This window comes from Polistes dominula, unplaced genomic scaffold (genome assembly GCF_049000335.1).
Source record: "Polistes dominula isolate Pdom_NZ unplaced genomic scaffold, Pdom_raw_medaka contig_77, whole genome shotgun sequence".
Taxonomy (NCBI): domain Eukaryota; kingdom Metazoa; phylum Arthropoda; class Insecta; order Hymenoptera; family Vespidae; genus Polistes; species Polistes dominula.
Window position 1 is genome coordinate 2,218,598 of NW_028301152.1, and position 23,028 is coordinate 2,241,625.

The 23,028-nt window shown below is 36.8% G+C and overlaps 3 protein-coding genes across 4 annotated transcripts in view; all 3 read right to left on the bottom strand.

The window, feature by feature from the left end:
• Window positions 1-9,986: 9,986 nt before the first annotated feature.
• On the bottom strand, window positions 9,987-10,664 carry LOC107064038 (uncharacterized). The gene is made up of 2 exons (XM_089178141.1): window positions 10,562-10,664; window positions 9,987-10,475 (listed from the first exon to the last, which is right to left on the bottom strand). Exons 1-2 carry the CDS (start codon window positions 10,662-10,664, stop codon window positions 10,087-10,089), a joined length of 492 nt encoding a protein of 163 aa, XP_089034267.1. The 3' UTR covers window positions 9,987-10,086.
• A 471-nt stretch (window positions 10,665-11,135) lies between these two features.
• Window positions 11,136-12,084, bottom strand: LOC107064052 (adipokinetic prohormone type 2). Its single transcript, XM_015316305.2, has 3 exons — window positions 11,926-12,084; window positions 11,423-11,642; window positions 11,136-11,348 (listed from the first exon to the last, which is right to left on the bottom strand). Coding segments are annotated over exons 1-3 (267 nt in total). The 5' UTR covers window positions 11,928-12,084; the 3' UTR covers window positions 11,136-11,303.
• Window positions 12,085-12,933: 849 nt separating this feature from the next.
• shg (DE-cadherin) overlaps window positions 12,934-23,028 on the bottom strand; it is a 157,449-nt gene continuing 147,354 nt past the window's right edge. Inside the window, exons 3-16 of one of the 2 annotated variants that reach the window (XM_015316511.2) lie at window positions 20,819-20,963; window positions 20,456-20,694; window positions 19,972-19,995; window positions 19,152-19,340; window positions 18,713-18,999; window positions 18,298-18,568; window positions 17,610-18,189; window positions 17,366-17,547; window positions 15,921-17,259; window positions 15,617-15,840; window positions 15,304-15,519; window positions 14,879-15,218; window positions 14,645-14,797; window positions 12,934-14,486 (exon numbers count right to left, since the gene is read on the bottom strand). In XM_015316511.2, the coding sequence (XP_015171997.1) occupies window positions 14,344-14,486; window positions 14,645-14,797; window positions 14,879-15,218; window positions 15,304-15,519; window positions 15,617-15,840; window positions 15,921-17,259; window positions 17,366-17,547; window positions 17,610-18,189; window positions 18,298-18,568; window positions 18,713-18,999; window positions 19,152-19,340; window positions 19,972-19,995; window positions 20,456-20,694; window positions 20,819-20,963 (4,332 nt within the window). In that variant the 3' untranslated portion in view covers window positions 12,934-14,343. The remainder of the gene's footprint in view (window positions 14,487-14,644; window positions 14,798-14,878; window positions 15,219-15,303; window positions 15,520-15,616; window positions 15,841-15,920; window positions 17,260-17,365; window positions 17,548-17,609; window positions 18,190-18,297; window positions 18,569-18,712; window positions 19,000-19,151; window positions 19,341-19,971; window positions 19,996-20,455; window positions 20,695-20,818; window positions 20,964-23,028) is intronic. The other variant, XM_015316512.2, reaches the window with a different exon arrangement.

Sequence of the window (23,028 nt, forward strand, 5' to 3'; positions counted from 1 at the left end):
CTGTGTCGATGATGGAGATGCAGTTCCTGTCACTCCTTCCGTTGCAGGTTCTCGTTCTGTACTTGGGCTTGTTGACCTTTCAGTATCAGTTACAGAAATAGAACTAGATCTCTCTGGTGATTCTGTCGGTCTCTGTGTCGATGATGGAGATGCAGTTCCTGTCACTCCTTCCGTTGCAGGTTCTTGTTCTGTACTTGGGCTTGATGGCCTTTCAGTATCAGTTACAGAAACAGAACTAGATCTCTCTGGTGATTCTGTCGGTCTCTGTGTCGATAATTGAGATGCAGTTCCTGTCACTCCTTCCGTTGCAGGTTCTCGTTCTGTACTTGGGCTTGTTGACCTTTCAGTATCAGTTACAGAAATAGAACTAGATCTCTCTGGTGATTCTGTCGGTCTCTGTGTCGATGATGGAGATGCAGTTCCTGTCACTCCTTCCGTTGCAGGTTCTCGTTCTGTACTTGGGCTTGTTGACCTTTCAGTATCAGTTACAGAAATAGAACTAGATCTCTCTGGTGATTCTGTCGGTCTCTGTGTCGATGATGGAGATGCAGTTTCTGTCACTCCTTCCGTTGCAGGTTCTCGTTCTGTACTTGGGCTTGATGGCCTTTCAGTATCAGTTACAGAAACAGAACTAGATCTCTCTGGTGATTCTGTCGGTCTCTGTGTCGATGATGGAGATGCAGTTCCTGTCACTCCTTCCGTTGCAGGTTCTCGTTCAGTACTTGGGCTCGATGACCTTTCAGAGTCGGTTACAGAAACGGAAGTAGATCTTCCTAATGGTATCGTTGTAGTCTGCGTCGATAATGATGATACATTTTCTGTTACTCGCTCGGTTGCTGTTTCTCTTTCAGTACTTGGGCTCGATGACCTTTCAGAGTCGGTTACAGAAACAGAACTAGATCTCTCTGGTGATTCTGTCGGTCTCTGTGTCGATGATGGAGATGCAGTTCCTGTCACTCCTTTCGTTGCAGGTTCTTGTTCTGTACTTGGGCTTGATGGCCTTTCAGTATCAGTTACAGAAACAGAACTAGATCTCTCTGGTGATTCTGTCGGTCTCTGTGTCGATGATGGAGATGCAGTTCCTGTCACTCCTTCCGTTGCAGGTTCTCGTTCTGTACTTGGGCTTGTTGACCTTTCAGTATCAGTTACAGAAATAGAACTAGATCTCTCTGGTGATTCTGTCGGTCTCTGTGTCGATGATGGAGATGCAGTTTTCGTCACTCCTTCCGTTGCAGGTTCTCGTTCTGTACTTGGGCTTGATGGCCTTTCAGTATCAGTTACAGAAACAGAGCTAGATCTCTCTGGTGATTCTGTCGGTCTCTGTGTCGATGATGGAGATGCAGTTCCTGTCACTCCTTCCGTTGCAGGTTCTCGTTCAGTACTTGGGCTCGATGACCTTTCAGAGTCGGTTACAGAAACGGAAGTAGATCTTCCTAATGGTATCGTTGTAGTCTGCGTCGATAATGATGATACATTTTCTGTTACTCGCTCGGTTGCTGTTTCTCTTTCAGTACTTGGGCTCGATGACCTTTCAGAGTCGGTTACAGAAACAGAACTAGATCTCTCTGGTGATTCTGTCGGTCTCTGTGTCGATGATGGAGATGCAGTTCTTGTCACTCCTTCCGTTGCAGGTTCTCGTTCTGTACTTGGGCTTGTTGACCTTTCAGTATCAGTTACAGAAATAGAACTAGATCTCTCTGGTGATTCTGTCGGTCTCTGTGTCGATGATGGAGATGCAGTTTCTGTCACTCCTTCCGTTGCAGGTTCTCGTTCTGTACTTGGGCTTGATGGCCTTTCAGTATCAGTTACAGAAACAGAACTAGATCTCTCTGGTGATTCTGTCGGTCTCTGTGTCGATGATGGAGATGCAGTTCCTGTCACTCCTTCCGTTGCAGGTTCTCGTTCAGTACTTGGGCTCGATGACCTTTCAGAGTCGGTTACAGAAACGGAAGTAGATCTTCCTAATGGTATCGTTGTAGTCTGCGTCGATAATGATGATACACTTTCTGTTACTCGCTCGGTTGCTGTTTCTGTTTCAGTACTTGGGCTCGATGACCTTTCAGAGTCGGTTACAGAAACAGAACTAGATCTTTCTGGTGATTCTGTCGGTCTCTGTGTCGATGATGGAGATGCAGTTCCTGTCACTCCTTCCGTTGCAGGTTCTTGTTCTGTACTTGGGCTTGATGGCCTTTCAGTATCAGTTACAGAAACAGAACTAGATCTCTCTGGTGATTCTGTCGGTCTCTGTGTCGATGATGGAGATGCAGTTCCTGTCACTCCTTCCGTTGCAGGTTCTCCTTCTGTACTTGGGCTTGTTGACCTTTCAGTATCAGTTACAGAAATAGAACTAGATCTCTCTGGTGATTCTGTCGGTCTCTGTGTCGATGATGGAGATGCAGTTTCTGTCACTCCTTCCGTTGCAGGTTCTCGTTCTGTACTTGGGCTTGATGGCCTTTCAGTATCAGTTACAGAAACAGAACTAGATCTCTCTGGTGATTCTGTCGGTCTCTGTGTCGATGATGGAGATGCAGTTCCTGTCACTCCTTCCGTTGCAGGTTCTCGTTCAGTACTTGGGCTCGATGACCTTTCAGAGTCGGTTACAGAAACGGAAGTAGATCTTCCTAATGGTATCGTTGTAGTCTGCGTCGATAATGATGATACATTTTCTGTTACTCGCTCGGTTGCTGTTTCTCTTTCAGTACTTGGGCTCGATGACCTTTCAGAGTCGGTTACAGAAACAGAACTAGATCTCTCTGGTGATTCTGTCGGTCTCTGTGTCGATGATGGAGATGCAGTTCCTGTCACTCCTTCCGTTGCAGGTTCTTGTTCTGTACTTGGGCTTGATGGCCTTTCAGTATCAGTTACAGAAACAGAACTAGATCTCTCTGGTGATTCTGTCGGTCTCTGTGTCGATGATGGAGATGCAGTTCCTGTCACTCCTTCCGTTGCAGGTTCTCGTTCTGTACTTGGGCTTGTTGACCTTTCAGTATCAGTTACAGAAATAGAACTAGATCTCTCTGGTGATTTTGTCGGTCTCTGTGTCGATGATGGAGATGCAGTTCCTGTCACTCCTTCCGTTGCAGGTTCTTGTTCTGTACTTGGGCTTGATGGCCTTTCAGTATCAGTTACAGAAACAGAACTAGATCTCTCTGGTGATTCTGTCGGTCTCTGTGTCGATGATGGAGATGCAGTTCCTGTCACTCCTTCCGTTGCAGGTTCTCGTTCTGTACTTGGGCTTGTTGACCTTTCAGTATCAGTTACAGAAATAGAACTAGATCTCTCTGGTGATTCTGTCGGTCTCTGTGTCGATGATGGAGATGCAGTTTCTGTCACTCCTTCCGTTGCAGGTTCTCGTTCTGTACTTGGGCTTGATGGCCTTTCAGTATCAGTTACAGAAACAGAACTAGATCTCTCTGGTGATTCTGTCGGTCTCTGTGTCGATGATGGAGATGCAGTTCCTGTCACTACTTTCGTTGCAGGTTCTCGTTCAGTACTTGGGCTCGATGACCTTTCAGAGTCGGTTACAGAAACGGAAGTAGATCTTCCTAATGGTATCGTAGTAGTCTGCGTCGATAATGATGATACATTTTCTGTTACTCGCTCGGTTGCTGTTTCTCTTTCAGTACTTGGGCTCGATGACCTTTCAGAGTCGGTTACAGAAACAGAACTAGATCTCTCTGGTGATTCTGTCGGTCTCTGTGTCGATGATGGAGATGCAGTTCCTGTCACTCCTTCCGTTGCAGGTTCTTGTTCTGTACTTGGGCTTGTTGACCTTTCAGTATCAGTTACAGAAATAGAACTAGATCTCTCTGGTGATTCTGTCTGTCTCTGTGTCGATGATGGAGATGCAGTTCCTGTCACTCCTTCCGTTGCAGGTTCTCGTTCTGTACTTGGGCTTGATGGCCTTTCAGTATCAGTTACAGAAACAGAACTAGATCTCTCTGGTGATTCTGTCGGTCTCTGTGTCGATGATGGAGATGCAGTTCCTGTCACTCCTTCCGTTGCAGGTTCTCGTTCAGTACTTGGGCTCGATGACCTTTCAGAGTCGGTTACAGAAACGGAAGTAGATCTTCCTAATGGTATCGTTGTAGTCTGCGTCGATAATGATGATACATTTTCTGTTACTCGCTCGGTTGCTGTTTCTCTTTTAGTACTTGGGCTCGATGACCTTTCAGAGTCGGTTACAGAAACAGAACTAGATCTCTCTGGTGATTCTGTCGGTCTCTGTGTCGATGATGGAGATGCAGTTCCTGTCACTCCTTTCGTTGCAGGTTCTTGTTCTGTACTTGAGCTTGATGGCCTTTCAGTATCAGTTACAGAAACAGAACTAGATCTCTCTGGTGATTCTGTCGGTCTCTGTGTCGATGATGGAGATGCAGTTCCTGTCACTCCTTCCGTTGCAGGTTCTCGTTCTGTACTTGGGCTTGTTGACCTTTCAGTATCAGTTACAGAAATAGAACTAGATCTCTCTGGTGATTCTGTCGGTCTCTGTGTCGATGATGGAGATGCAGTTTCTGTCACTCCTTCCGTTGCAGGTTCTCGTTTTGTACTTGGGCTTGATGGCCTTTCAGTATCAGTTACAGAAACAGAACTAGATCTCTCTGGTGATTCTGTCGGTCTCTGTGTCGATGATGGAGATGCAGTTCCTGTCACTCCTTCCGTTGCAGGTTCTCGTTGTGTACTTGGGCTTGTTGACCTTTCAGTATCAGTTACAGAAATAGAACTAGATCTCTCTGGTGATTCTGTCGGTCTCTGTGTCGATGATGGAGATGCAGTTTCTGTCACTCCTTCCGTTGCAGGTTCTCGTTCTGTACTTGGGCTTGATGGCCTTTCAGTATCAGTTACAGAAACAGAACTAGATCTCTCTGGTGATTCTGTCGGTCTCTGTGTCGATGATGGAGATGCAGTTCCTGTCACTCCTTCCGTTGCAGGTTCTCGTTCAGTACTTGGGCTCGATGACCTTTCAGAGTCGGTTACAGAAACGGAAGTAGATCTTCCTAATGGTATCGTTGTAGTCTGCGTCGATAATGATGATACATTTTCTGTTACTCGCTCGGTTGCTGTTTCTCTTTCAGTACTTGGGCTCGATGACCTTTCAGAGTCGGTTACAGAAACAGAACTAGATCTCTCTGGTGATTCTGTCGGTCTCTGTGTCGATGATGGAGATGCAGTTCCTGTCACTCCTTCCGTTGCAGGTTCTTGTTCTGTACTTGGGCTTGATGGCCTTTCAGTATCAGTTACAGAAACAGAACTAGATCTCTCTGGTGATTCTGTCGGTCTCTGTGTCGATGATGGAGATGCAGTTCCTGTCACTCCTTCCGTTGCAGGTTCTCGTTCTGTACTTGGGCTTGTTGACCTTTCAGTATCAGTTACAGAAATAGAACTAGATCTCTCTGGTGATTCTGTCGGTCTCTGTGTCGATGATGGAGATGCAGTTTCTGTCACTCCTTCCGTTGCAGGTTCTCGTTCTGTACTTGGGCTTGATGGCCTTTCAGTATCAGTTACAGAAACAGAACTAGATCTCTCTGGTGATTCTGTCGGTCTCTGTGTCGATGATGGAGATGCAGTTCCTGTCACTCCTTCCGTTGCAGGTTCTCGTTGTGTACTTGGGCTTGTTGACCTTTCAGTATCAGTTACAGAAACAGAACTAGATCTCTCTGGTGATTCTGTCGGTCTCTGTGTCGATGATGGAGATGCAGTTCCTGTCACTCCTTCCGTTGCAGGTTCTCGTTGTGTACTTGGGCTTGTTGACCTTTCAGTATCAGTTACAGAAATAGAACTAGATCTCTCTGGTGATTCTGTCGGTCTCTGTGTCGATGATGGAGATGCAGTTCCTGTCACTCCTTCCGTTGCAGGTTCTTGTTCTGTACTTGGGCTTGATGGCCTTTCAGTATCAGTTACAGAAACAGAACTAGATCTCTCTGGTGATTCTGTCGGTCTCTGTGTCGATAATTGAGATGCAGTTCCTGTCACTCCTTCCGTTGCAGGTTCTCGTTCTGTACTTGGGCTTGTTGACCTTTCAGTATCAGTTACAGAAACAGAACTAGATCTCTCTGGTGATTCTGTCGGTCTCTGTGTCGATGATGGAGATGCAGTTCCTGTCACTCCTTCCGTTGCAGGTTCTCGTTGTGTACTTGGGCTTGTTGACCTTTCAGTATCAGTTACAGAAATAGAACTAGATCTCTCTGGTGATTCTGTCGGTCTCTGTGTCGATGATGGAGATGCAGTTCCTGTCACTCCTTCCGTTGCAGGTTCTTGTTCTGTACTTGGGCTTGATGGCCTTTCAGTATCAGTTACAGAAACAGAACTAGATCTCTCTGGTGATTCTGTCGGTCTCTGTGTCGATAATTGAGATGCAGTTCCTGTCACTCCTTCCGTTGCAGGTTCTCGTTCTGTACTTGGGCTTGTTGACCTTTCAGTATCAGTTACAGAAATAGAACTAGATCTCTCTGGTGATTCTGTCGGTCTCTGTGTCGATGATGGAGATGCAGTTCCTGTCACTCCTTCCGTTGCAGGTTCTCGTTCTGTACTTGGGCTTGTTGACCTTTCAGTATCAGTTACAGAAATAGAACTAGATCTCTCTGGTGATTCTGTCGGTCTCTGTGTCGATGATGGAGATGCAGTTTCTGTCACTCCTTCCGTTGCAGGTTCTCGTTCTGTACTTGGGCTTGATGGCCTTTCAGTATCAGTTACAGAAACAGAACTAGATCTCTCTGGTGATTCTGTCGGTCTCTGTGTCGATGATGGAGATGCAGTTCCTGTCACTCCTTCCGTTGCAGGTTCTCGTTCTGTACTTGGGCTTGTTGACCTTTCAGTATCAGTTACAGAAATAGAACTAGATCTCTCTGGTGATTCTGTCGGTCTCTGTGTCGATGATGGTGATGCAGTTTCTGTCACTCCTTTCGTTGCAGGTTCTCGTTCTGTACTTGGGCTTGATTGCCTTTGAGTATCAGTTACAGAAACAGAACTAGATCTCTCTGGTGATTCTGTCGGTCTCTGTGTCGATGAAGGAGATGCAGTTCCTGTCACTCCTTCCGTTGCAGGTTCTCGTTCAGTACTTGTGCTCGATGACCTTTCAGAATCAGTTACAGAAACAGAACTAGATCTCTCTGGTGATTCTGTCGGTCTCTGTGTCGATGATGGTGATGCATTTTCTGTCACTCCTTCCGTTGCAGGTTCTCTTTCAGTACTTGGGCTTGATGACCTTTCAGAGTCGGTTACAGAAACGGAACTAGATGTTTCTAGTGGTATCGTTGTAGTCTGCGTCAATAATGATGATACATTTTCTGTTACTCGCTCTGTTGCTGTTTCTCTTTCAGTACTTGGGCTCGATGACCTTTCAGAATCAGTTGCAGAAACAGAACTAGATCTCTCTGGTGATTCTGTCGGTCTCTGTGTCGATGATTCAGATTCGGTTTCTGTTACTTGCTCCGTTGCAGTTGGGATTGCAGTTTCTTCTTCGGCAATTTTACTTGATGGCCATTCAGTTAGAGTTACTGTTTCAGAGACTGTAGTTCCCTGTGATTCTGTCTGAGGCTGTGTTGTTGATGTAAACGAAGTTTGTGTTTCAGTCTCTTCTGTTGACGGCTTGATAGTTTTTAGTTCTTGATTATGTGTTGTCAACTGCGAAGTTTCTTTATCGTTTGTTGATGCTTTACTTTCTAGTGATTCTGTTGTTCGTTGATCAGTTGGCTCTGTAGATGGTTCTATAGATGAATCTTCAGTTGAAGCATCGTTTGTTCTAGTTTCTCTATTCGTTGTTGGTGTAGTAATACTTGTAATTGATTTTCCTGTTGATAGAATAAGATTAGATTTTATATTACTTTCTATTTATGTCTTAACTTGTTTTACGTAATTAATTGGGATTAATTGGTATTTTTCCATGTAGTCGTTGTTTTTTATTTTTCTTTCTTTAAGCGTTTCCTTTTTTTTGTGTGTTTCTATGAAATTACATCTATTTTATATCTTGGCTTTTTTTTTTATTATAGCGGTTTTATACTAATCATTTATTTTTATTTTTTAAAGATAAAATGATATTATTATTTAAATAAATCGTAATCGTAATTTTAATAAAATTTAGGAATCATTAATAATTATTTTGTTTTAAAAGAGGACTATCTGATATTTTTTCCTTACTCTTGTAGAAATTTTCAATACAAATTCTGAAGTTTTATATATTTTTTTAAGTATTTATATAATTTTATATATCTTATTATAATTGCGTCTTAACTGTATGTGTTTCAAGTAGCGATGGAATATGAAACACTTAGAATTTTTTTATCTAGACCGATTTATAGAAAGTATAAGAAGAAGTGGAAACGATTTTAAAGATTAACTTGATTTCATGTAGAAATTAAAAGACATTTCTTTAAACGTATGTCTCGTTTGTGTTTGTTTTTGTGTTATATATAGCGAATTTGATTTCTAACAGTTTATATGCGCATTTTTTGAAAATATTTTGGAAATGTTTCTTTCGATTCCAAATGCTTACTCGTAAAAGCTTAATCAATGATTGTCTTACTTTTTTATATGCTTTGGTTGCGCTCAAAATTTTATGGAAAATTTTTTTTTTATTTCTTCATTTTATTGAGTTCTATTTATCTAATGAAAGAATTATTCTTAGAATAAAACCTTTTTTTCGTTTTAAAATAAAGACAGATAAAGCATTTTGTTGTTGTTTAGACGTACTAAAATAATCTCTAAAAAAATTTTTGTTTACTTTGAGACATCTTACACGCTAAGGAAACCTCAACCATTTCGAACATAATTCGAAGCATAAAAATATTGACATACGTTTCGAAGTCCTGATAAGTCTCAAGTTTCTTTCGTCACTCTTTTATTGTTTTAAAAAGAATTTATTTTTCGTGCGTGAAATAAATCGACTTTAACACCGCTCATTTTGATTTCTTATTTTATCACTTGTTTCGTAAGAAGATTCAAAATGATCTTTTAATGTAATTCTCATCAACCTCTTAATTCTATGACATAAAAATTCGATTTGTTCATTATATCATTTTATTGAATATGAGATAAGCCCGATTCTTTTATTACTCTATAGATATGTACGTTTCTTAAAAAACCTTATTAGAAAACCATGTAAAAAAGAAAAAAAGGGTTCAAGGTATTCAAATATATACGAAATACTTCTAATTTCAGATATTTTTTAAAATTCACATATTTCGTGTACTTTGATTTATTCGTGTTTTACGTACTCAACGGTCTAATTCCTAAAATCAAGCAACATGGGAATAATTAGTAAAACGTATAGGTGATGATCTCTCCGGAGAAACAAATGACAAAAACCGTGTGCTATAGATTTCAAATAGATAAGGTAAAAACTGCGATATCTCTGATAATATTAAATAAATGTAAGAAATTGTTAATAGAGAGAAGTAACTCGAGCCCATAAAAGAGAGAAAGTAAAAAGATGAGATTTTTTTTTTTAATTCGTCTTACTACAAGCAATAAAACGAGGAATATCGTAAATAAATACATTTATGATCATTCGAATCAAAAATTTTTTTTAAGTTAATAGTAATTGAAAATATATATGATAAATAATCTCGTAAAATATCGAATACTCGTCAAACTTTCAAAACTTTTTACGAAATTGTCCTACTTTTAAAAAGTTTCCAAGCTTCAAATTATGTTCGAAATAATTCCAAATTTCATAAATGTTATGGGATAGAAAGTTTTTTTTTTTTTTTTTACTTTACCTGTAGTAAATGGGCTACAACGAGGGTTTCGTACTCTGAAAGGATGTTTGCAAGCTTCCGCTCTTCGATCCCATACTGTCCCTCCTTCGCATATCATTTCAAATACTCGAAACGTACTGTTGACTCTTGCCATACACATATAATATTTCGTACAATCCGAAGGGTGTTCTACAAAACCTTGTTCGATACATTCCACTACCGTTGGCACTGTTGGTCCAGGTGGATTGGTAGTACTAATATCTGTATCATCTTCCGATGTTGTCGGTGCAACAGTAGTTGTACTAGTTGGTCGTGCCGTTTTTCTAGTTTTAACTTTAACTGAACAACAACATTATGAAAATTATATGCGAGAAAATATGAAGTTCGTTTGTTAATAAACCCGTACTTTTTTTTTTTCATTGTTTTTACTTGAAAAATAATGAATACACATTTTATTACCTGTAGTAGGCTTTGTTTTCGGTGTTGGTATAGTCGTAGGCTTCGTTCTTGGAGTCCGCTTAGGTTTAGGGGTCCTTTTTGGTTCCTTTGTCGTAGATGTAGCTTTTGCATCACCGCATTCTGCTCTTCCACATTCCGCAGGTAAAGTACATTGTCCATAAATTGTCGAATAAACAAGTCCGAGTTTGCATCGACGAAGGCGACGATGATATTTGTTAAGTGGACTTAAAGTACACTCGTAATACAATCGGCAATTGTGAGGATGAGCAAATGAACCCGGTGTAGTGCATTTGAAGGTGTAAGTTACTTGTTCTTCATTTTCTATATAAAGATGGGTTTAATTGAAATGATTTAAATCGTATAAAAGAAAAAAAATATGTTCGTAATAATAATTTCAATTTTATTACCATTTTCCACTGGGGAAATTTCCAATGTATTCTCGGTTAGATTAGGAAAACCGTGGCTAAGTGCTAGATTAGTAGTCACAAGATAGATTAGGATCCTCCACATCGCTATAATTTTTCTTGCCCCTATAATAGGCGAGAATGAAAAAACGAAAAGAGAGCATTCACCGATAGTGGATAAAAATCGACCGTTATTCTTGACTTTCTTCAACGAAATGATATTCTTCTAGTTATATTGTACGATGTAAAAGTTAATCAAACAGTATACTTATACATATGTACATATGCATATATGCATATATGTATATATATATATATATATACAAATGTATATACTTATACAATTAAGCCGTTAATTTGCCTTGACTGTTCGTCGTATCAGTAAATCAACAAAAATTTCACGAGACTTTCCAATTGAATACATTTGAAAAAGAAATCAATTCATCAGGGATCATGTCAGGAATTACGCGATATAAAGTAACGTATTTATATTTAAATGAATTAATAAACGTTCGAGATACTTCGAAAGGATAACGGGATAAGAAAAGAGATGATAAAAGGGACGATAAATAATATCTTTTTATTTTTTTTTTTATTTGATATCTTTCGATAGTTGTTTCTTCGACAATTTACATTGGAGAATTTTTATTTCTTTTTTTTATATATAACTTAGATATCTCTAATTATTATAATATCCGAATGATCCTAGTGTACATGATGTCTCGTTGGTCAGATGAACGTCTTTTCATTTGTTTAACTTTTGACAATCTACGATTTTTTGTGCTTCGATCTGAAAAAAAACATTTGCAATCATCTCAAAATGTTACATCAGAAAGTAAACGTTATTCAAGTATCATTTCATACCAGAATAAAATTATACAAATTAAGCAATTGTTCCAATGACGGTCTTGCTTGTTGTGGTAAACACCTCGGATTATTTGAATTAGCAGTTTGTATATTTTGATTTCTTTTTCCCCAACCTGTTGAAAAGTTCAATTGCCCTTCAGCTTCATGAAGGTAAGCCAAAAGAATCAAAGTTGCGAGAAATATCGTGGTAATGACGTTTAATCGGCTCTTGGAATACCTAAAAATACATATTCACGTTTATTTGATAAGCGGAGCCTTTTTGATTCTTAAATAAATAATAAGCATCTACGACTCGACTTTTTACGACGTAAGGTAAACGAATATTTAATTTCAACGTTTGCGTTTGATTACGCTTTTTCATTGTTCAGCCATGTGAAAAATTGTTGCCACGCGGAGAAATTATTTGAAAAAAAAAAAAGAAAAATGAACGAAATGAGTAAAATAAAAGTATAAAGAAAATATCTTCAAAATAATAGTTCTTTTCAATTTGTAAAACTTACATTTTTGAATCCGTGCTGATATTCCTTCAGGATAATAGCTGTAAATGACACACACTGGCTTTCTTTAGCGAACAGGGTGTTTCGATCAGTAAATCAACGTTTGAGAGCAACTGATCGTATATTTGCCCTTTTTATACCCCTTTGGCATCTTACTATGTCTTTCTTTTACGTCATATTCTCACCCCTAACTTACACCCCTAATTAATTTCAATGTACGTAACGAGAAGACTGTAAAATTGACCTCCATTGTTATTCTTTGTGCAATACCGACAATACTACTGGGAATGATCTTCTATTCGACTCTATCTTTTTTCTCTATTTCTTCGATCAATATAATTTGTAATCTGTTTCTTAAATTCTTGTTTAAATAAATGAATAATTAAATAAAAAAAAAAAAAAAGAAGAAAAGAAGAAAAGAAAAATTGTAAATACGAAAGAAAACATTAATTTTGTAATTACCATTGCAATTGTTTCTTTTTTTTTCACATGATTTCTTATGGGTTTCTATAATTTAGATAGGTGTTTTAACGTTATATTAATAAAAATAATTTTATCTTTACTGTGACACCTGTGTAAATTTGACAACGAGATGACGATTTTGATCAAAAAATAAAATATTATTACGTAAAAATAAAATTTCATCCAAAGATAATGTTTATTAATATATATATATATATATATATATATATATATATGAAAACAAAATATTATTATCGAGTTCTTTTTTTATATTTTAGTTTTTTATTAATTACAAAACGTAGATCGTAATATTTGTAGGTTGAGCGAAATGAAATACTGTAATTTCTTGATCGATTATTGAAGCAACATGAAAGAATAGTCTACGGGCTTCTTATCAATTTACTAATTATCGTAACAGTTGGATACGATTGATCGTTTTAATGAGTTCTTGTTTTCTTTCCTTTCTTCGATCATAATGTTCTGCTTAAACAAGATGGATAAGTAAATGAATTCGAACAGTCTAGAATGTTTTTACAAATATAATACAAAATTATTATTATTATTATTTTTTATTATTATTATAAAAAGAAAAAAAGTAAAGGAATAATTGAAAGAAAAAAGAATAAATTAAAAAAAAAAATCTATCTTACTAGATATAGTCAGTATTCAGTTAATTTTTCCGTAAATCATTTGCGTTAGAGCAAAGAGGTTTTTATCTCGATGATTTATAAATATATTTGTGAAATGTTTAATCTGTTATAGCTTTTCGACAACGATTTTATGGAATGGAGAATGACAAAAATAGGATGAAAAATGACGATCGTCAAGAGATAAGTGCGAAAATTATTGCGTGCTAATGAATGTATGTAAGAAATGATAGGCTTTTTATTACGCTCGAATCAACTTATAATGTAGATATATTTATATACAGATATATAAATACACAATAGGTAGGCTAACAACAACTATAGGAAAAAATTAATATAATTTAAAAAAATAATTTTAATATAAGATCGAGTAAATATATCATTACATAATCATATAATTACATTCCTAATGCGCGCGATACACAGATACATACATTACTATTTATAACTACATAATTATATATTTAGTCTATTTTACAACACAATTATTTCGATAAATTATATTTAGATTTTCCTGTAGTCGTTTAGGCTTACCTATTTCGTATTTCATTCTGAAATGTCGGTACCAGCGTTAACAATCAGCAGCAATTGCTGAAAGTCCGAAGTAAGAATTTCCATCGCTGAAAAGATTGCATTTTGAATCGAGAAATTGATATTTGAAATTGGCACGATTTGATGTTATCGGTCCATCAAGTAACAGATCCGTTTTATTATCGTGAAAATTATCGAAGCAACGATCACTGAATAAATAGATAATGAAATATCAGAGGTTTTTTTTTTTTATAGGTGTATTTGTTTTAATGCGTATGATATGCGGTGAGTGAAACAACGTTACGATTAGATCTTTTATTTGATAGCCACGTCATTGCATTTATATTACGTCAATTCGAATCAATTTCTCGGTACAAAAAATCGTTCATTCCAAAGACACGAAATTCAGTTTTTGCTTCGAGCTTAGGTGATTCAGGAATGATTTTCTTTAACCCTTTGACTACGAAAGGCGTATATATGTATATATATATATATATATATATATATATATATATATACGCTGTCCATAGAGAATGATAAATAAATGAGCTGAACGATGTGCAATAGCCAGTCACCATAATGACTGATCTACAAATATCGCACCGTATATATATATTGATGATTTCGTACGATAATGCGCTGCAGTCAAAGGGTTAAACTAATGTCATACTGGGCATAACAGCATAAATGGAACTGGAAAAAGAATCTATTATGTCCAGCATGACATTGGACTGCGTTAAGAGTTAAGTATTTATTAAAGTCTATCGAAGTTGTCCGCTGTTCAACACCAGCTTTCACTTTCACGTTCACCGACGCCATCGCTTTCTTCATCACTAGATTCTTCTCCGTACATGTCGGCGAGTTTTCTAAATCTTGGTCCGAAATTTGATAAATAATTGAAATTGAGATCTCCGTCATCGGTACCTATTATCAAATAAAATAAATGCATATATATTATATATAAATAGTACATTAGAACAATTGTATATACATGATATAACAGAGTATATAATTGTAAAATCAATTTTTTGACTGATGTGAGCTAATTTCAAAATTATCGGCACAATTGTAGTGATACATACATGAAGCTAATGACGACAAGGAACCGTCAGAATTTCCTTCTCCTTCGTAAGCGTAATGCCTAACATCGTCGAACGGATTCGTGTCGGGATCTTTATCGCAGCTTTCCTTCTTTCCATCTAAGAAACCACAAATATCTGGTACCTCGTCAGGAGCTAAAAATTCAAAATAGTCGTTTTGATTTGCATGAATTTTTTTAAATATATATTAAATATTTTATCTGAAATTTTGATTACCTCTGCCTTGAAGACCAACAGGTGCTATTTTAGATTCAATTGGTGGTGCATCGTAAATAGCTCTTAATACATTCAGGTCGTAGCCAGTGTCTACCTCGCCGCCACCTTCGTCTTCATAATTAATAATGTTATCCCTTATATCATCCATATCTTTATAGAGGTCATCAGTCTTTCTTCTGCGGACTACTACCGCTAACAGCAATATCAATAAAATCGCTACGCAAACTAGGATTGCGACTAAAAAATTAGTGTCGATGCCAAACGATACAGCTTTTGCCATACCATGATCACAACCTGGATCTATATTTCTTGAAAACGCTGGCATTCCTAAATTATATGTCTACGAGAAAAAAATATAGTGTTTTACTTAATAATACATTACTTTACCATTTTTTTTTGTAATTTCAATGTCAAGAATAACTTACATTTCCATTTATGGTCATATTTCGTATGCAACCAACAAAACCTTTTTCAGTAGGTTTGTGATTCCAACCCAAGTTCTTTGCTAAATATGCTAGATTCGTTAATGTACCGCCCACTTGCATCGGACTATTTACATTAAGGAACTCATTGGAACCTTCTGGCGCAGTCAAACTCATGCAAGCTGATATGCCGCAATTATCTACTTTCATTTCAATTGACTATAACGAAGAATTAATTATTATGCAATTAGTTTTAAAAAGTAAATTGCTTCAAAATATGATTTTAAATGTAACTCATCAAAATTATATCACTCACTGTTTTGGTCCAATAAACATCAATCCTATGACTCTTGCCGTCGGTTAATTTAATTTGTCTTTGATTTAATCTAATAGTACCCGTACCATAATCAACATAGAGAACAGCGTAACCTTGATCAATTTCTAGTGCCATAAAATCTTGAACTCCTAATTTTGGACTATATATCATTGGGCCGAAATAAAATATCAGACCACTATCGATTTCTGGCGTTATTTCTAAGCCTACAGATAAAAATAAAAATGTATGTAGAGAGCACAACAATTTATTATAGCGATTGATTATAAGTTTAATTAATTTTTACCTAAGTGTGAGTCATCACAGGCCTGACCAGGAGGTGGCATTACAGCCCAGCCATCGCCGTGGAAACCTATGCCTAATAATTCACATCTTGGACCCTCCAATCCTGGGGGACATTCGCATCTATCAGCTAATGGTGTACCACCATTTAAACAGACAATAGGTTCAGCGACATGACAAGTACATTGAGGTTCAATAACAGCTCTGACACCAACGAAGGAACTGGTGTTCGTATAAACTGGATAAGGAACGTTACTAGCGTTTAAGAAACTTCGACAAGAATTGTTGCAATGCACTTTTTCGTAGAGACACTCGTCGATATTCACCATCAATATATCTGCTTTCATCGCACGTTCAATATGTTCAGAATTTTGTGATAAGATGGTATTTAATTTTTCAGGGGCATAATAAGGACTACCATGTGCTGAAAATCTGACATCTAAGAAAGTCTTGTTGTGATAAGGAGAATGAAGAACGGTGAAAACATCAACGTTGTCTATCGATGTATTCAACATGTTGGCTATCTTTTCCTGGAATATATCTTTTTTACTGACACCATTTTGATCCGGTTCGACAAACTCTTCCGCAGTTATACCAGTGAAACGTACGGATCCGGACCTAATCACTGCTTCTTCAGGAATTTCCTTTACCGTAACATTAACGTAAGCGTATACTTGATGACGAGCAATATTAGGAAGTCTTTCTTCTGTTACGAGAAATTTCATATGGAAGGTATCGTTCGAGGTACCAGACAATAGAGTTATCATGCCGGTATTTTCATCTAAATCAAAACCTTCTTGTGTCGAAGCCCAAGTAAAGTGTTTATCAGGTAAATCCCAATCGTCTGAATCCTTGACATAAACTCGTCCAATTTTTGTATCCGGTGCATCACCTTTGTAAACGTAAACGAAAATTGAACTCGAACCCTCTTCCATACGATTGTCATTCTCATCGCCAATAATGACTGTCAATGTCGAAGTTCCTGTCATCGGTGGTTTTCCACTGTCCATTATAGCTATCGGAATGTTATAACTTTTCCTTTCCTCGCGATCGAAGGTAACCTTCGCATAAAGGTCCTTGTCACGGATGTCAAATTTAGATAAAATCTCTTTGTCTGCGGTCTCGTCGATCCAAAACTTAAATGGCGGTCCATTGTCATCGGAATCCCTGTCCCGAGCCTTCAACTCTGTTATTTTGTCGGGTAGTTTATTTTCACCCCAGACTACGTACGTCATGTCGAGATAGGGAGCGTTGTCGTTTATGTCGATTAAAGTTATGTTTACGGTAGCTAATTCTCGTAAAGCTGTTGGCGAGTCATCTTCGTCACGTGCCATTACCATCACCTAAAACGAATGAAACAAGAATAAAAAGAGTTAAAAATAAAATATTTAAAAGAGAATAAAATTAATTAGATTAATGTATAAAATATATGTATCTTGAAGTATTTACCGTCCATACGGGATAACCAAAAGGTGGGTCTCGATCGAGTGGTTTCTTCAAGGTAATACAACCAGATTTGTTGATACTTAGCAGGGGTTTCTGATCATCTTTTAGAATAAAATAGGCTATGTGTTGATCCGCGTTTCTATCCTTTATATCTGGATCATAGGCGACTACGGTCGTGATGCAGCCTGAAAATAAATACAGTAGTTAATAAACAAATATAATGGAGCAAATATTTATGAATACTCACCATCGACCAATTTTTCTTCTTCGATGGTTGGATTCGTATCGAAATCTTCGAAAACAGGAGGATTGTCGTTCACATTTTCAATGAAGATTTTAACGTTCGCGGTATCGTTGAAAACGCCATCGAATGCTCTCACGGTTAGATTATATTCCGTGATTTTTTCATAATCCAACGGATTGTTAACACGAATCTTTCCTGTAGTACTTTCTATGTAAAAGCTATCATTGGTATTACCCTGAATGATGCTGTACGTAACGGGACTTGCGGTATCAGCATCTAAAGCTTTTACCTCAATAACTACAGAGTTTATATTTGCGTTTTCTAAAATAGCATTGGCAGTGTAAACGGCTTGCGTAAAATGTGGCGCATTGTCGTTTTTATCAGCAATCTCAATACGAAACAATTGCTGCACTTTGTTGTGTTCTCCGGTGTTGTATAAGGCGCTCGGTGAATTATCAGTCGCGGTAATCCAAACGCTGTAAGTACTTTGAGCCTCCCGATCGAATGTAGTTCGAGTAGTTATATTCCCGGTATGTTTGTCAATGGCGAATAGGTCCTTAAAATCGTTTAGCTCGTAGGTGACCTAAACAAAAAAGAATAATCAATAAGAATTTGAATGAACATCTATAAAGAAGAGTAAAAAAATTGATTATGAGCTAAATAAAGAAATTCTGATTGAAAGTGTGTTTACCTTATTGTGTGCCGCGGTACCATCGGCATCTATGGCCTTTACTTGCATAACAGGAACTCCAGGTGGTTCACTTTCAAGAACACTACCCTTTGTGAGCTCTCGAAAGGCCGGTACATTGTCGTTAACATCAAGAACATCTATGTCTATCACCGTTTCAGCGGCCAAGTCATAATTATTCCACGCTCGAACTATCAACGAGTATACCTTGTTACTTTCATAGTCTAAATGCTTCGTTAATTTAATGTCAGCTGTGTTCTTCGTTGACTCAAGACTGAAAGAGGTAGTAAATTATAAATAGAAATAGAGCGTTAAATGTTTATCATGATCATTGTTCGTAATAGTGATAAACGCGAAAGGATATGTGTATATATATATATAATACATTAGGAGCGATATAACGTCGCTCGTTTCCTACCGAAACGTGCTATCCTTGTTGGTCTGTTCCGTTTTACCAGTAACAAGAACGAATTGAAGATCCGGATTGTCATCGATGTTCGAGACAGCCTGGAGTCGTACGATGCTAGCACCAAAATCACTGAAATTCTCCAAAAGTTTGATCGGTTCCATAGGCCTTGGTAGGAAAGCAGGTGCCTTTTTGTGCGATTCGACAACACGAATATCTAAACTGATAATACTTGATTTTGGATTTTCACCTTGGTCTTTAGCGGCGGCCGTCATAGAAAACGTGTAATCTGGATTTTTCTAAAAAATTATATCAAATTGATTGTTTTCTTTTAGTATCGTCAAAATAAATATTGAAGCATAACGTGTAGTTTATAATTAAACAAAAACAACATAATGTTGTATCTTTTACTATTATATTCGTATAAAATTTTGTCGGATAGATGGCTTACGTCTATGATTTTGTTGAGATATATGACACCGGTATTACGATCGATCCTGAAATATACACGGTCTTCAGATTTGCTCGAGGAAAGGCTGTAGCGAACGACGGAATTGTTACCGTCGTCTATGTCGGTCGCAGATACTCTCATGACTTCACGATTCAATGGTAAATCCTGTGGTACCGATTCCTTGTATGCCTGTGAAAAGGTTTCAAAACAACAAATATTAAAATAACATCCAGGTTCGAATTACTAAAAAAAAATAAATAACAAAGAATTACGAGTAACATGCCAATCGGAAATGAATCATGCGCGTTATTAGTATTAGTTCATTGCCGTTGCTGGACAAAACAAATAACAAAAAGAAAAATGAAAATATAAATAATCAAGTATGATGGTAGTAAAAGAGCTTTGACGCAAAAGAGAGTTTCGAAGAAAGATTCTTTTTTACAAGAAAAAGAAGAACAAGTATTGCTTCTATTTTTTTATTTTTTTTATTTTACATGCCGATTAGATTATTCCTATTTTCCTTCTCAAAGAGCTTTCCCTGTGTATCATGGATCCACCAAACAAACCCTTTGACACGGAATTCTTCGAGAATCTCGTTATTGACAAGCTCTTAGAAATATGTATATCTCGAGGAAATATTTTGTAGTATGGAAAGGTATGGAAAGATGTGCGTGCGTGCCTAAAGGTACAAAGAGGTACATAAAGAGAGAGAGAGAGAAAAAAAGAGAGAAAGAATGAGGACAAGGAAACACAACACATATGCATTCGTCGTTACATCATCCAACAAAAATTCCATTCACACTGAAATTTCGAAACCAACCTTCCACACATATCCACGGTAGACCTGGATTCGAAAAGAGAAGAAAAAATCGAGCAAAAATGTTGTTAGTACAAGCGATATTGGAGATGACATGAGCGAGAGAAAGGTTTGTTAGTAAAACTAATTGAAAAACGGAATATATGCGAATTCTAATTTTTTTTTTATGAGATAACTTTTAAAAGCGACGACATTCGTGATTAAACATTTGTGTTGTTAGTAAGGATATAATTATTTCAAAAAAAAAAAAAATTATACGATCATACAAACGTTAATCCTCTTCCCCCCCCCCCCCCGTAAAAAAAAAACGTTACGTACTTTATATACAAACAACTAATGATTTTTTACTTATATTTTAAAATTCATATCATTCATTTTTTTTTTTTTCATGGAAACAAGAAGAGTCAAGAAAATGATTGCGTTATTTGAACGAATCGAGAAAAAAGCGGGGGCCAAATCAAATGGAAATAATTTTCTGATTACGCACCACTTTGTCGAACACTGGTTGGTTATCATTGACGTCTTCGATCGTAACCTTGAAAGTACAGCCGTCATCAAGCTGAGGCATTCCATTATCTGTAGCAAGAACTGTAAGATAAACCTCCTTTTCACGTGCCGGTTCGTCCCTGTCTAAGATTTGAGTTGTCCTGATCAATCCTGTCTTATTATTGATTTCGAACTTCAATCTTTCGTTGTGAGCCGTGACAAGAGCGTACGTGATTGTACCTGAAAAGAGAACAGATAAAAAAGAATAATTTATTTTCTTTCTTTTTTTCTATTCTAGTAGAAAAGAAAAGAAGTCTTTGATATATATATATAACAAGAAATTGGATTCTTTCATTATATTTACCTCCTTCGTCCGGTGGGTCTTGATCCTCGGCATGTACTTGAATGACCACTGTACCTGCTGGTTCTTCTTCCTTTACTACAGCGGCATACATCGAACAATTGGTGAACATAGGCTTGTGATTGTGATTCTTTCCTTGCTGTTGTATCTAACGATGAAAATTAAAAAAAGAATAAGTAAAGAACGTAAGTAAATATGATCCATGTATGTCGCAGATGTTAGGGTGAAGCAAAAGTTCGTGCGTTTATTGTATTACAAATTGTGTTTTAAACTTCATAATGATTTGTTTTTTGTAATATTTACTTCGGAAATATTAATAAAAAAAACAACACGAACTTTTGTTTCATCCTAATATATAGATATGTAAGTGTCGTGTATCAATGATAGTTTTACATATGTAAGATTACAGAAGTAGTCTGGAAGAGTGTAAGAAGACAGTTGAGCATGATAAAGAATGTTAATGATTAGGACTATGAGTTGTTGGATTATAATATGGTATAATCAAGGTATATATATACATAAGGTGAGTCATAAGAAGTAGGACACCTGAATACTTCTTTAACAAAACATAATTGTATCCTATTAATAACAAAACTGTAACTGGAGACTCATATTTCAGAATATGAACAAAATATTGTAATTCTATTAACATTAAATCGATTTTTCATTTAGTTTTTCTATTCCTGACAAAGCTACTTTTAGGACATGCTGTATATATATATATTTTTAAACAGTCTTTAACTTATAATTAGTTACTATTACAGTAAGTAAAATGAAAGAATAATTTGTTCAAAAATGAAAAATTAAAAAAAAATTAAAAAAAAAAAACAGAAAAAAGAAACAAGTGAGACGAATTAAAACGATAACGTATAAAAAGGTGATGAAAATGTAATGAAAAGAAAAGAACAAATGAAAAGAGAAACAAAAAAGGAGAAAAAGAAAATAAAAAAAAGCAAGGCAGTTTCTCGTTCGACGGTAGGACAAAGCCGAGGATTAATCGGCCAAGTTTTTTGGACCTACCGCAATAAGACGCCTCATAAATTAAAGTGCTCTACGCGCTTATAAACCGTGCGCCATTAATCACGATTTCGAATCTTCTCTCTCTCTTTCTCTTTCTCTTTCTCACTCTCTCTGTTTCTCATTCTCTTTCTGTCTTTATCGAGTGCACTCACGCGGCACTGTTCACCGATTATGTCGTGTTTTCTCCCTAGACGATGCAAAATTAAAGGGAACCCAAGGGAGAAACACAATGGGAAGGAGATAAAATATGAAAGGAAAATGGGTTCGATGGAATGAGATTGAGAAGTAGTAACGATCGGCGATTCGTTAAGTAGTCCATTGGATTTATTACTTCGTTTCTTTTTTTTTTTTCTTTTTTCTTTTGATTGTTTTTATTACAAGCAAGTGTTGTATTCCGTTGGGTATTCCGCTAATATTTCACTCTTTTATTATATTCTTCCTCTCTTTTGATTTTTTATTTAATTGATATTTTTATTTCCATTTGTAATACAATCGATAACAACATTTGAATCGTTAATAAAGGGATCCTTTTTACCGACGCGAAAAAAAGTCGCACAGATTCTTGGAATATAATGATAATAATAATAATAATAATAATGTGCGAAAAAAATAAAACCTTATATAAGAAAGTTGCTTTCTTTTTATCGAAGAATTTAGGAAAAAAAAAACAAGAAAAAAAAACAGAAAAAGGTTACGAAAAGCGTGCACGTTATCACGATCCTATTGGATAAGAACGGTCGGAGGAGATGTTTCTGAATATATAGAAGGGCGCCGAACAGAATTAAGTATAATTGGGAAAGCGTGTTGAGCTGGTGAGATGCACTTTCCGATAAAATGGCGAGATCGAGGCATGATCTTTCTTACTAAGGGAATGAGAGTGGGGAGAGAGTTGGGGGAAAATAGAAAGCCCTTTTCTGAAGATAAGAGAAGTTTCAAGATAGTGTAAAATTCTGAAGAAAAAAAGAATATAAAAAAAAAGGAAAGGAAAGAAAGAAGAAAACTAAACACAAATGTTTTACCATGGATTCGTGAGCAAATGTAGTTCTTGAAATAAGAAATGATTTGATTTCTCGTGATAGAGAAAAAGGGGGTGGTGGGGGTAGTTACAGCGAGAAAAGAGAAGAGAAAGAGAGAGAGAGAGAGAGAGCGTAACAGGCGCAATGGCGTTTGTAAATATTTGACATCTCGCGAAA

Excerpts from the sequence above, each read along its gene's own strand:
- LOC107064038 (XM_089178141.1), bottom strand. The coding sequence starts at position 10,664 with ATGTGGAGGATCCTAATCTATCTTGTGACTACTAATCTAGCACTTAGC. Across the intron at positions 10,476-10,561 it reads AATTTCCCCAGTGGAAAATG|AAAATGAAGAACAAGTAACT; the intron begins GTAATAAAATTG and ends ATCTTTATATAG.
- LOC107064052 (XM_015316305.2), bottom strand. Across the intron at positions 11,349-11,422 it reads ATTTGTATAATTTTATTCTG|ATCGAAGCACAAAAAATCGT; the intron begins GTATGAAATGAT and ends GTTTTTTTTCAG.